General features: G+C 49.1%; 2 protein-coding genes across 4 annotated transcripts; one reads left to right on the forward strand and one right to left on the reverse strand.

Annotated features, from left to right (window-relative positions):
* Positions 1-6324: 6324 nt before the first annotated feature.
* On the reverse strand, positions 6325-8665 carry FGF21 (fibroblast growth factor 21). The gene is made up of 3 exons (XM_006173828.3): positions 7682-8665; positions 7466-7569; positions 6325-6977 (listed from the first exon to the last, which is right to left on the reverse strand). Exons 1-3 carry the CDS (start codon positions 7914-7916, stop codon positions 6687-6689), a joined length of 630 nt encoding a protein of 209 aa, XP_006173890.1. The 5' UTR covers positions 7917-8665; the 3' UTR covers positions 6325-6686.
* A 403-nt stretch (positions 8666-9068) lies between these two features.
* FUT1 (fucosyltransferase 1 (H blood group)) lies at positions 9069-13052 on the forward strand. 3 transcript variants are annotated; one of them, XM_014561234.2, is made up of 2 exons: positions 9069-9562; positions 10635-13052. In XM_014561234.2, exon 2 carries the CDS (start codon positions 10637-10639, stop codon positions 11720-11722), a length of 1086 nt encoding a protein of 361 aa, XP_014416720.1. In that variant the 5' UTR covers positions 9069-9562; positions 10635-10636; the 3' UTR covers positions 11723-13052. The 3 variants fall into 3 exon arrangements, with proteins under 3 accessions (XP_014416720.1, XP_032341520.1, XP_014416716.1); XM_032485629.1 differs by lacking the exon at positions 9069-9562 and adding an exon at positions 9566-9697; XM_014561230.2 differs by lacking the exon at positions 9069-9562 and adding an exon at positions 9704-10087.
* The last annotated feature ends 623 nt before the right edge of the window (positions 13053-13675 follow it).

A 13675-nucleotide genomic window follows, 5' to 3' on the forward strand; every position in this document is an offset into this window, starting at 1 on the left:
AGAAGTCCATTTATATCCATGATGCTGGCCCTTTTGTAACCAGTTTAATGTAAGGAAACTGATCAACGTGATAATTACTGTCCTATTAGTCTGTCCTTGAAGTTATTTAATGCATTTGCAAGAATCTGTATGTTGGACTTGTGAAAAATATAATAAAAATTGTATCACTTTTTTCCCCCCTTCTCTTCAAGGTCCCTAACTCGTTTAAGGGAATCTGAGATCCCAGATTTGTAAGTTTGTTGATTAAATTTGTAAACAATGTTCAAATGTTTTGGGAAATCTACTATTATGAAACTCATGGCTTGCTATTTTTAGCGGTCGAAGTAGTCAGTGAATGTTTAGAGGAAAGTTGATTGTTTGAAAAGTAATTAATCATTACCAAAAAACCAAATAGTTGTGAATATTTGTGCCCAGATGCAAAAGTTCTTCTGACACTGAAAGATCTCATCATGGGTGGGGGGAGGGTATAGCATAGCGGTAGAGTGTGTGCTTAGCATGCATGAGGTCTTGGGTTCAATCCTCAGTACCTCCTCTAAAAATCAATCAATCACTAATTACCTCCCCCCAAAACAAACAAAAATAAACAAAACTGGCAGAAGCAACCTAAATGTTCATTGATAGGTGAATGACACAGTGTAGTCTATTCACACAATGGAATATTATTCAGCCTCAAAAAAGGAAGGAAATTCTGACACCTACTATAACATGGATGAAACTTGAAAACATTTTGCTAAGTGAAAGAAGCCCGTCAGAAAAGGACAAGTACTGTATGATTCCACTTATATGGAAGTAGTGAAATTCATAGAAAAAGGAAGTAGAATAGTAGTGGGCAGGGGCTAGGAGGAGGAGGGAATGGGGACTTGCTGTTTGATATGTACATCTTGTTTTGCAAGATGAAAAAGTTGTAGGGATTGTTCGCACCATAATGTGAATATACTCTATTACTGAACTGTACACTTGAAAATGGCTCAGATGGCAAGGTTTTTTTTTTGTTGTTGTTGTTGTTGTTGTTTGTTTTTCTGAGTAATGGTAGATTTATTCAGAGAGATACTTTGAAAGGCAAGAGAAAGGCCACGAGGTGTGGGGGTTGGGTGCTCAGATTAAAAGTAGATACACACTCCATAGACAGAGTGCGGGCCGTCTCCAAAGAGAGAGAGAGAGGCGGCCTCAGATAGCAAGTTTTATGTTGTGTGTATTTGATAATTTTTTAAAAGAGATCTTGAACAATCATTTTCCTCTGACAGTTCTACACCTCAAGTTATTGTGAGGCAGGGCAGGGCAAGAAAACATAAAATTGACCATTTTAACTACTTAAAATTTTTTTAAAAATCTTTTCTTGAGTGGGGGAAGATAATTGTGTTCATTTATTAATGGAGGTACTGGGGATCGAACCCAGGACCTCATGCATGCTAGGAATTCACTCTACCACTGAGCGATACCCTCTTCCCTGTTCTGGCTACTTATAAGTGTTCAGTTCAGTGGCATTAAGTGCATTCACATCGTTATGCAACCATCCCCACCGTCCATCCCCAGAACTTTTTCATCACCTCGCTCTGGGACTCTGTACCCACTAAACAACAACTTCCCATCCCCCACCCCTTCCCCTGGCCACCACCATCCTACTTCCTGTTTCTACGAATTTGCCTATTGAAGGTACCTCTTGTCAGTGGAATCCTATCGTATCTATCCTTTTCTCTCTCTCTCTCTTTTTCTTTCTTTTAGGGATAGAGTAAGGGAGAGGATGGGAGATTTCTCTTTTTTCTTAGAAGCTCATCAATGCATTTAGAAGGACGTTTGGAAAGAGGCATGAGAGCAGTAGGTGCTGTAGCATGGATTTTTTGAGGGGTAGGAGTAACCTTTACCTGAGACAATTTTGAACTTATAGAAAGTTTCAAGACTCACACAAAGAGCAAGATGGGGTAGGGGAGTTAGAGGTACAAACGACTATATATGAAATAAATAGAGCTACAAGGATTCATTGTACAACACAGGGAAGACAGCCAATATTTCATAACTCCAAATGGAATATATCCTTTCAAAATTGTGAATCACTATGTAACCTGAAACTTATTTAATATCATATATCAACTATACCTCAATTTAAAAAAAAGATTTGGACAAGAAACTTCGTATCCTTTACCTAGACTTCCTAGTTTTCATTATTCCCGCCCCCTTTGCTTTCTCATTCACTCTCTCTGTCTTCATATTACTATGTGTTTACCTTTCCAGAAACATTTGAGAAAACATTGGAGACTCCATGCCCCTTTGTCCCTAAATACTTCATTGTGTATTTGCTAAGAACAAGGACATTCTTTTTTTTTTTTTTTTTTTTTTTTGGAGGGGTGGGGGAGGTAACTAGGTTAATTTATTTATTTAATGGAAATACTTGGGATCAAACTCATGACCTCGTGCATGCTAAGCGCAAGGCACATGCTCTACCACTGAGCTATACCCGCCCCGCTAAGGACATTCTTTTTAATAACCACAGTACAATGATCAAAACCAGAAAATTTAACACAGACAAAATGCTGCTATCTGACGTACAGAACTCATTCAAATTTCATCAATCGTCTTGCTAAAGTCCACGGTATCGCCTGGATTGCTCAACGAAGTGCATTTACTGGTGCCGCGGACCTCTGGTCTCCTGTGAGTATAAACAGTTCTTGCATCTTTCTTTTGACCTTGACATTTTCAAAGAGTCGAGGCCAGTTGTTTTGCAGACTGTCCCTCGATTGGAATTTGTTTGACGTTTCCTCGTGATTAGATTCAGGTTAGGCAGCACCGTCTCTCAGTCTTCTCAAATTCCACTCCCCAGCTCCCCAAACAAACCGAGATAGAGCAAGTAGGAAAAGCTCACAAACAACACCTTCTGCAAAACCAGCTGACAAGGGAGCCCCGCAAACCCTGACATATCAGAATGAGCAGGGCCGAACCAATACCAGTGCAGGAAGAGAAGGAAACTAGCAAAAGTGCTTTGAAAGTTGGAAATTTCCCACCCGTCCTCACGGCTGGGGACTTGGTGAGAGAATGTGACACCAGCAGCAGTCAAATCTTTGTGTGTGTGTGAAGTTTCACAGCCTCTAATTAGTAGGTGGGTATAGGAGGCTATGGGAAATTTGGAAGATGCGGTAGTGGTCCCGGTCCTCAGAGATCTCAGAATTACTCAACAGAATCTCTCTTTTGGAAGAACAAAACTCCATATTTAAAAAAAAATATGTTACTGAAATATATTTGAGACTCAGAGGTGCAAAATACTAGGTATAAAATAAGCCTCAAGGGTATATAATACAACAAGGGAAATAGAACAGATTTTTATAGTAACTATAGATGGTATATAACCTTTAAAAATTGTGAATCACTATATTATATACCTGAAACTTATATAATATATATAATATGGTGTATCAACTGTAATTCAACAACAAGGACCTGTATAGTGCAGGAAACTGTACTCAGTATCTTGTAATACCTATAATGGAAAAGAACCTGAAAAAGAATAAATATACATATATGTATAACTGAATCACTTTGCTGTGCAGCTGGAACACTGTAAATCAACAATACTTCAATAAAAAGTGAAAAAAAATGCAGTATAGTAGAATAAAACTTTTTTGTCAAAAAAAGAAATACATTTGACAGATAACGTTGTGTAAATGTAAGGGCTACAACACGTTAATTTCATACACGTATCTTGTAATAGGATTGCATTGTGGTGATAATTACCTCTATCACATTACATGATGATCTTTTCTTTTTAGTGGTTGGACAAAGGTCCTTTCTCATGAAAACTAATGAAAGCAAAACCCAGAATGAATTTGGCAGGAATTCCAGGGGCAAAGGAGAGAGATTGTTCAAGTCCTGGTGGGGGAGGAAACAGAGGAGGCAGGTCTTCCTCTGAAATATTGCAGAGGTGGCTATGCTGAGAGGTTATATGTTTTCACACTGTATGGAAACAGCAAAGAATGAACTCTGAGAATGGGGAGGCTAGGAAAGAGATCGTGCCTCACCGCACTTCCTACCAAGAAAATTCCTAAATGTACTTACTTGTGAACAAGAGAAGAGGAGTACGGGAACTGCACGTAGAGATGTGTCCTGAGTCAAACAGCAGCCCCTGGAAATGTGAGTCCCTCTGGAATCTGTGAATGTGGCCTTACTAGGAAATAAGGGCTTTGCAGATGTAATCAAGTCAAGATGCGGTCATAGTGGGTTAAAGTGGACCCTCAAATCCCATATGGCTGGAAACAGACACTGGGGGAGAAGCCTCTGCGAAGATGGAGGCAGAGATAAGAGAGGTGCACCTACAAGCCAAGGGATGCCAAGGTTTGCCAGCAACTGCCAGAAACTGGGGAGAAACAAGGCAGATCCTTCCCTAGGGCCTTTAAGAGGGCATCGCCCTGCTCACATCTTGATTTCAGACTTCCAGTCTCCAGAACTGTGAGAGAACAAATTTCTGTTGTTTTAAGCCACTCAGTTTGTGGTACTTCCTTACAGCATCCTAGGAAATGAAAACGCTCCCCATTCCATCCTCCTACCAGTTGGTGGCAACCACTAATCTGGTTTCTGTCCCTATGAATTAGCCTTTTCCCCAGAATTTTAAATTCATTATATCTGGACTCTACAACATGCATTTCTTTTTTTTTTAAAAAAACATCTTTATTGTGGTATGATTCCTGTACAGTAAACTACACGTTTCAAATGTTCAATTTGATGACTTTTGATAGATGGACACACCCCTTGGGGTGAGAAGTTTGTTCTCTATGTCTGTGAATCTGTCTGTTCTCTATGTCTGTGAGTCTGTTTTGTAGATAAGTTCATTTGTATCCTTTTTTTTTTTTAAAAAAGATTCTTCATATAAGCGATATCATATGGCATTTTTCTTTCTCTTTCTGGCTTGCTTCACTTAGAATGATGATCTCCAGGTCCATCCATGTTGCTGCAAATGGCATTATTTTATTCTTTTTTATGGCTCAGTAGTATTCCATTGCATATGTATACCACAGCTTTTTCATCCTGTCATCTGTTGATGGACATTTGGGTTCTTTCTATGTCTTGGCTATTGTAAATAGAGAACACGCATTTCTAGCAAGTTCCCAGCTGATGCTGATGCTGCCAGTCCAGGACCAGCCTTTGAGAACAGTCACCCTAAAGCATCTCAAGTGTAGACCACTTGGGGTGCAGGTCTCCATCAGCCAAAGAGCCAGTGAGGGCCACCCCCAACCCCTAGAACTGACACTGGAATCTGGAATCACTGCCAGTAAATTCATCTACCAGGATCCCTTCCCAGACTGGCTGCCCAGGTTGCTATCAATTTTAAGGGCAAAATCTTACAGTTCTTTTGGTGCACATCATAGCTCCTTGCTGATCACATTTTGTACCTCACCCAGTGGAACCTGCCAGGAGTTGAGTCTAGAAACAGAGATGCTGGAGCAGATCTTGAGGAAGATCAGCAGTCCTGTACCTGGCAGCAACCTCAGGGGATGCTCTTTGGACAAGGGGACACTAACCATCTTTGTCCTTCTCTCTCCTCCTAGGTTTCTGTCCTCCCATTTATCTGGGTCTCTGCCCCCTTGAGGCATTTCAGATTATGTTGCCGGTGAGAACTCTCCCTTGTCTGAACCAGTCTGGTACCATCGGAGTAGAAACCATCCTTTCTACAAGACACAGACTTTCATTGCCTCCAGATATTGAATCCCTCCCATGACCTTCTGGGATCCACACTTACATTTCTTTTGTCTGAGATTTTCCTCTCCCTTGGACCTTGGAATTTATTAGGGCTTGAGACCACAGCTCCTATGAGGCTGCTGTAGTCAGTCAGACACCGGGGATGCAGCCAAGGCTGACCCACGATCCTTTGCAAAGTATAGTCTAAATCTTTGTCTTCATGTCCTTCCTACCCAGGAAGTAACTTGAAGAGCAGTATGGAAATCTAGGTGGTGGGAAGGGAGGGAGAGTGCTCACTGGGATTGGATTCTGTGAAACAGTCATTACACTCCAACGTCCATAAGCACCTGGATGGAAGCACTCAGATACTCAAGTCCTCTTCTTGAGACTCAGGACTCCCAATCTCTGGTTCTTCTTCTCTTGGACCAGGGTGTGCAGTTCCAATTCCCCTGTTCTCCTGAAATCCAGATGTCCTAATGTCCAGCTCTCTGATCTCTCAGGACCTGAGAGTGCCTTCCTAGCATAAATTACACCCCTGGAACCCAAGGGTCCTTGCCCAATCTTGAGTTCCAAGATGTCTTCTCATTCCTAGTGCTAAATGAACCCAGAAAACTACATATCCCATGAGGCTGTGGATGTCCTGTGTCACTTTAAAAAATGTCCCCTGTTATTGAGGTACCTCAAGGAAATATTTCCTGCAACACTACCATGAGGCTAGGAGCAGGGGAAGAGGGAGGGATGGGAGAGAATTACAAGTCCTGTCCTGTCAAAGGGCAGGGATAGTCCAGAGTCCTTGGGGATGCCTTTGTGGAGCAGAAAAGGGCTGGGGAGAGGCTGGGATCCTCCCTGGCAATGGGGTACCAAGGAAGACAAGGAAGCAAACCCATTTCCTCTTTCAAACACACGTGCTCACTCTGATCCTCCTCTCAGACTCTTTATTATCCCAAGTAAGAAAAATAAAAAAATAAATAAGATAAATAACTCAATAAATAAAGAGGAGATGTGATAATAAACAGCCGGCAGCTTCAGGAAGTGTAGCTGGGGCTTCTGCTGTATGAAGGCCCCACCATGCTCAGGGGGTCAGAGGAGCCCACGTCAGGAGGCTCGGGGGCCAAGATCCCTGGAGGCTCTGGAGGTGCCGGGGGCAGGCCTGGCAGCGGCAGGAAGCGGGAAGGTCCCCGGGTAGCTGGATCCCGATTCGAGGAGCTGCTGGGGGGCAGGCGGAGTGGGAAGCCAAAAGCCTCAGACTGATAAACGTTGTATCCATCCTCAAGAAGCAACTCCTGGAAGCTGCAGGCCTCTGGATTGAAGCGGAGCTGAAGCGAGGAGAACACAGGTCAGAGACATGGGACTGACTCCTGTACATCTTCCTGCTGCAGGACCCAGGAGTCCAGGCCCCCAGCTCTCTCTCCTTTCAGACCACTGAGTCCTGTACTCTAACTGGATGCAGGGGTTCCCAGACTCCTGGGGAGCTGGGGGAGCCCCTCCTTCCTCAGATGTGGAATCCAGGTCCTTAGCCCCCTCCCCCAGGACACAAAACAACAGAAGCAGTCCTGCAACTCCCACCTCCCTGCCCCAACTTCACAGAGAGGAATATTCCAGCCCAGGGATCTGTCAAGGCTCTCGAAGTCCTGGCAGGGGCATCTGGCTAGCACTCAAGGTCATGTTCACTTTACTGCGACCCTGCATCCAGCATGAGCCGGGCACGTAGGAGCCAAGGTCAAAGGTGCAAGATGTGGTCCCCAGATTATGAGAATGTTAAGAGGAATGGTGGGGTGCAAGGATGGGGGTCCCAGAAACTCACCGATCCATACAGCCTCCCATCTGGTCCCTGGCACAGGAACCTGGATGTCTTGACTCCCAAGATCTGAATTACCCCTGGCTTCAGGGCTTTCAGCTCCAAGAGACCTAAGGGAAGAAAGTGGTCAGGGACTCAGAAAGTCCCCCTTCTCCCTTCGACCCAGGAGTCTGGGCCCCACGTTGCTCCTCCCTCAGGGCCAGGCCCTACCCACACACTCACTTTCAGGGCTCTGGCGGGCCACCCCCACCACTGTGCCGTCAGCCCTGATCTCCAGGTGGGCTTCTGTCTCCTGGGCGTCATCCGTGTAGAGGTACCGCTGCCGGACTTGGCCCCCGAATTGGAGGAGGGGGCTGGAGTCAGGAATGGGGCGTGCCTGGCAGGCTCCCAGCAGAAGGACAGTTAGCACTGGGACCCACAGTCCCAGATGCTTGAACTTGGCCTCGTCCCAGTCCATCAATGGCTCACGTCTTCAGATGAGGTCTGGGGTCTAGGGTTTGAAGAGCTGAATGGTGTAGATTCTGTTTAAGATCCTGGTCATCTGGGGAAGCAGATCCACGGATGGTTGCTCATGTAGTCCAGATGCCCGGGTCCTCCTGCACCAGCTGGATTCCCAGCTGACGGGACACCCAAGTCTCTTGGGATGGATGCAGAAGCGCCAGAATTTATATCCAGATGGACCTGCCCAATCACCTTCCCGACGCCTGACGCATGATATCTGACCCACTTGGCAGAAGCTAGGATTCCACCGTGGCCAGGTCAGCCTGAGTGGATGATGCAATCGGGGGTCCTTCTAGCTGGGGGCCTGGACTCCTGAGTCTTTGGAATCAGGGGGATAGGGATCTGATTAACTGTGACCTGGATGAAAGGGGCTGGTGGCCCAGTCTCTTGGGTCTGAGGGAGGTGGGAGCTGGGGTTTCAGATTCCTGGGTCTGAGGGAGGAGGGGGCTGGAGGCCTGGAAAACTGCCTCACCGGCTGACTGATGCACCTTGTGGCCCACAACTGGAATTTCTGCATCCCACTTCAATGTCTGGGTTTCTGGGGTTCAGACACTGAGGTTCCTAGATCATCAGGAAGTCAGTAGGCAGCACATGACAAAAGTGTCCTCAGTAAGGACACAGGTGTCCTGACCCAGAAGCCTCCAACCTTAACCTCAGCGACCTCAGCCCGGGCACCCAAACACCAAACATCCCAGCCTCCTCCTTCCTGATGCAATCCTGGTGTTTCTTTCACCAGAGAAGCTACCCAGGCTCAGACAATTGTCCTTAAAATAGCCTGGGGAGGGGAAGGGGGAGAGGAGGGTGAAAATCTTTGACTCGGAGTTGGCAACTGACCAAGGCTCTGGAGGGGGAAGTTAGACCCAAGATCTCAAAGGGAATCAGGGTGGCGGGGGGAGTGGCAATTTCCCAGAATCTAAGGGTGCAAGAGATTGGACACCAGATCTGAACGAGAAGTTGACTGTTGGGGCTTGGACTTCACAACCTGGAGTCCTGGTTCTGGGGAAATAACGGTCAAACTTCTGGGGAGCCAAGTCCAATTCCTGGATCTGATTTCTTGAATGGCAATGATCAGACTGCTCTGGCCAGGGTGGGGGCGGGTGGGGAGGGGCCTTCGACAAGGGAAAGCGCTTCAGGTCTGCAGAGGAGCGCCGCTTTTGTTCCAGGCGGCAGCTGCTGCGGTTCCTGCGGGAGGCGGGGAAGAGAAACTCTTCCATTCTTGCTTTCTCGGCTCCCGTCCTCCGGAGAAGCCGCCTCCGGGACGTGCCCTTCTAGAAAGCAGCAATCAGGCGTAAGACCCCAAGATCCCCCAAAGGAGAGACTGGGAGCCGTGACGTTCTGATTTGTGGGTGGACGGGACGCATGGGGAATCAGCGGCCCCTGGTGGGCGCCGGGACGCTTTCGCGCCGGAGGCTCTCGCGCCGAAACCCTAAGAGCTGGAGGAGGTTTTGCATCCGCTGGAGCAGCAGCCTGGAAAACAGGTTTTGCATCCCACTTCGCCCCCGCCCCACCCCGAGGAGGGAGCGGAGGATCGCGCTGTTCGCCACGACCAGTTGCCCGGGTCCTCCCCAGTCACCGGGGCGTGTCCAGACTCGGCGCATCCAGGTACCCGGGGCGGATGGCCGAACCCAGAACTGGAGGGGAAGAGGAGAGGTCGATGGACCAGAATATCTGGGTCCAGCATTGCAGCTGGCACTAGATCTCCACGTCCACGGAAGGATGCGGCTGCTGGGAGGCCAAGTAGGCTGCCCCAGGCTGGCCAGTTGCGGGGATGAGGCGGCTGGAGCGCGGATCTCCCGGTCCGGGGAGGGTTCAGAGGGCGGGGGCTGTCACCCCAGCCCGGGGAGTCAGGCTCGCAGCCAGGGAAGGGGCGGGGCTCCGCCTCCGAGCTACCTGCTTGGCCCGGGAGGGGCGGAGGCTGTGAACCTCCGGACCGCTCTCCCTCTCGTACCTCCCCTCCCCGAGCCCTCGCAGCCAGTCTGGGGAGGCGGCCTTGGAGGGGGAGGGCTGTTGGGCCAGGGAGCCTTGAGTGCAGTGTTCCGGGGGCCGCCGGATGTGGGCTGCACTTGCAGAGGGAGCGCTCCAGCCACGCCAAGGCGACTGTGGATCTGCCATCAGCCAGGAGTTCAGGTACGTGGGAAATGCGGATGCTTCGGACTCAGGAGCTGGATCTTCAGTCCTAAGAGGCTCACTCTCAACTTCTAACCCCCTACGACCCCGGAAGTCTCCCTCACCCCCAATCCCCAACTCCTGCTCCTTCATGAATCAGAATTCCTCCGGGCCTCCAGCCTCTCACGTTGGACTTGGCCTGTCACTTCCTGTCACCTCTGTGATGGACTTTCCCCCTCACACACAGGTACATGGAGAAAGGAGCTGGGGGAACACTGTCTAACCTCAGTTACACCTTACAGCCTGGGAGACTGAGATTTCAAGATGTGAGGACAAGGTGGTGGGTCATGGACAATTGCTATTTTGGAAACCACAAATTTTCACCATCTCCCATGCCTTGAAATTCCAAGGCCCCAGCATCTCCTAACTCAGATCTGGGAGCCCTGATCCCCTTTTCCGTTGGACCCAGGAGTCCAAACCCATTATTTCCTCCTTCCCCAGGCCTCCCTCCCCTGATATCCAACCTCAAGCTCTGAGTACCTACTCATTCACTTTTCCTCCCCTGCAGACATGTGGGCCCCCAGCCGCCGTCACCTCTGTCTGACCTTCCTGCTGGTCTGTGTTTCTGCTGCAATCCTCTTCTTCCACATCCACCAAGATCTCCTTCATGATGCCTTGGACCTGTCTGCCCTGTGTCCAGACTATAACCTGGTGACATCCCCTGTGGCCATCTTCTGCCTGTCGGGCACGCCTATAAACCCCAACGCCTCCATTTCCTGTCCCAAGCATCCAGCCTCGTCCTCAGGAACCTGGACTATCTACCCAGATGGTCGGTTCGGGAACCAGATGGGGCAGTACGCCACGCTGCTGGCCCTGGCCCAGCTCAACGGTCGCCAGGCCTTCATCCAGCCCGCTATGCACGCCGCCTTGGCCCCCATGTTCCGCATCACCCTGCCCGTGCTGGCGCCCGAGGTGGACCGCCACGCGCCTTGGCGGGAGCTCGAGCTGCACGACTGGATGTCGGAGGAGTACGCCCACTTGGAGGAGCCTTGGCTGAAGCTCACCGGCTTCCCCTGCTCCTGGACCTTCTTCCACCATCTCCGGGAACAGATCCTCCGCGAGTTCACCCTGCACGACTACCTCAGGCAAGAGGCCCAGCGTTTACTGAGTCGACTCCGACTGCGACGCACCGGGAAGCGCCCGAGCACCTTCGTGGGTGTGCACGTGCGCCGGGGGGACTATCTGGAGGTGATGCCCCACCGCTGGAAGGGTGTGGTGGGAGACCGCTCTTACCTCCAGCAGGCTATGGACTGGTTCCGGGCCCGGCATGAAGCCCCTATCTTTGTGGTCACCAGCAATGGCATGGGGTGGTGCCGGAAAAATATTGACACCTCCCAGGGGGATGTGATCTTTGCTGGGAATGGGCAGGAGGATGCCCCTGGTAAGGACTTTGCTCTCCTCGTGCAGTGCAACCACACCATCATGACTATTGGTACCTTTGGCTTCTGGGCCGCCTACCTGGCTGGTGGAGACACTGTCTACCTGGCCAACTTCACCCTGCCTAACTCCAAATTCCTGAAAATCTTTAAACCTAAGGCTGCCTTCCTGCCTGAGTGGGTGGGCATTAATGCAGACTTGTCTCCACTCCACATGTAGGCTGGGCAGCAGGGAAGCTTTCAGGAATAGCCTGACCAACTTGGAATCAGCGTTATGTGCCTCTGGAAGCCTAGCAGCTTCTGGAGGAGCTTGTGGTCCTTCAGCAGGTGGACATTCATTTCAAGAGTGATTCTAGTTGGCTAGACTTTGAGGGGGGAAAAAAAAGGAAGTGGCTTTCTGCAACTGCCTGAACATTCTAGAACTGGCAGATCTTTTCATGATGGCTGGCAATGTCTGGAGAAGCTCATGGCAGTTCTAGAAGGCACAGTACCTATCTGTTCTTCTCAGTCCTTGTCCAGAGTGCTTCTAGATGGCTGCCACCCCTAGGAGCAGAGAACTGCCTGCTCCAGTGTTTGACCAGCCTGGTCTTTTCTAGAAGAGATATTTCTCCTTCCCTGGGTCATCAGGACTGAAGAAACTCGTGGCTACTCTACAGCAAGTATTTACCAACTCCCCTTTGGTGTTTCTGGAGTGATTTTAGAGGGGGGATTTGCGTTAGAGAGAGTCAGCTCTAATGCCTGTAATGAACTTGTGGAGCCCTTTCAGAGGGGATGGGATTCTGGAATTCCAGATAACCTTGGCAAAGAAGCTAATGAAGATACAACCAGGGGCGCAACACCTCACCACTTTTAGAAAGTGATGGAAGGTAAACGATCTGTAGCTGGGAAAGTTTGTGCACAGAGTGAAACTGGACCCAAATTCTCAGCCCCTGAAAAAACTACAGATATGCTAAAACATGGGAGGTGGGGAAAGGGAGAGTGGCAGCTTAAGGGGCAAGGCTCTCCAGAAATCTAGGGGCTTTTTGTTTTGAAGCTCAAAAACTGCCAAAGGTAGGCATGCACACTTTGGTGCCGAGTTCATGTTGCCTCTCCCAATTAAGGAAGTTTTCTCCTTTGTAGTGAGGATGCAAGAGATGATGAGGTCAATTTACTGACAGTCAGCTGGCATAAGGGTACCCTCTGGGCTTTCAGAAAGCTGCAGGTACTGTGCCCTTTGCCAACCCCTATCTGCCTCTGAACTTCTAGGACCACTGAACCTGGCTTCAGGCAAGTCAGAGATGAAAAGATCAGAAGGTATGCAGACCCCAGACTGGGCTCCCACCCAGGCAGCAGCACAGGGTCTGGCCAAAGAGGATGTGATGTGATTCTTGGCTCAGATTTCAGGACCCCTTTGATGCTTTTTGAAGGGAATGGAGGTAGATTTTATTACAGAATTGTTTGAGAATCGAAGCTCTTTTCTAGTCTTCTCAGGGAGCTTTGGGGGACCATTCTCTATTCAGCTGCCATAGGCGGGAAAGAGGGAGGTATGAATTAAAAGTCCACACTACCAACCTGTCTCTGCAGGTTTTTTGGAGTCTTGTGTGCATGAGTGTGTGTGTGAGTGAGGAGGAGTAAAGGTGTGGAAATTTCGGGGACTCTCATCACTCATATCTTGGGACATTGCTCTCTTGCTACTGCACTTGTGTGAGTTGTGGTCCTGGAACATCAATGCCTTTCTCAGAGCCTCTCAGTATTGGTTCCCAGTCCTCTCTTTCCTCTGGGACCTTGGCATCCAACCCTAGAGACTAGAGAGAGAAGGTGGATGGAGGAGGGAGTGAGCAAAGTTTATATTTCTTGAACTACATTTCCCATGAAGCTATGGGGTTGGCTGCGGTAATTTGCTATGAAAAGACCCGGAAGCCTTCTGGGAGTCCTAGTCCTAGGGCTAGAAAGGGCCATTTCCCGCTTTTTCGTAGCTCGACGACAGGGTTTCCAAAGGGCCTTGGGCATCTAGCCAAAAGCCTGGGTCCTGGGGCGCAGAAAGGGAAGGAGACTGAAGGCTAGAAGCCCTTTCCTTGGCTCTGGAAACCAGAGCTGACAGGGGACCTCCCTGCGGTAGATGCTGGCAAAATTCTAGTCTGAAAAGGCTGCTGCTTCTGTGACATCATGGAGCGATAGGCGGGGCCTCCGTATG

Source organism: Camelus ferus, chromosome 9 (genome assembly GCF_009834535.1).
Source record: "Camelus ferus isolate YT-003-E chromosome 9, BCGSAC_Cfer_1.0, whole genome shotgun sequence".
Classification (NCBI taxonomy): domain Eukaryota; kingdom Metazoa; phylum Chordata; class Mammalia; order Artiodactyla; family Camelidae; genus Camelus; species Camelus ferus.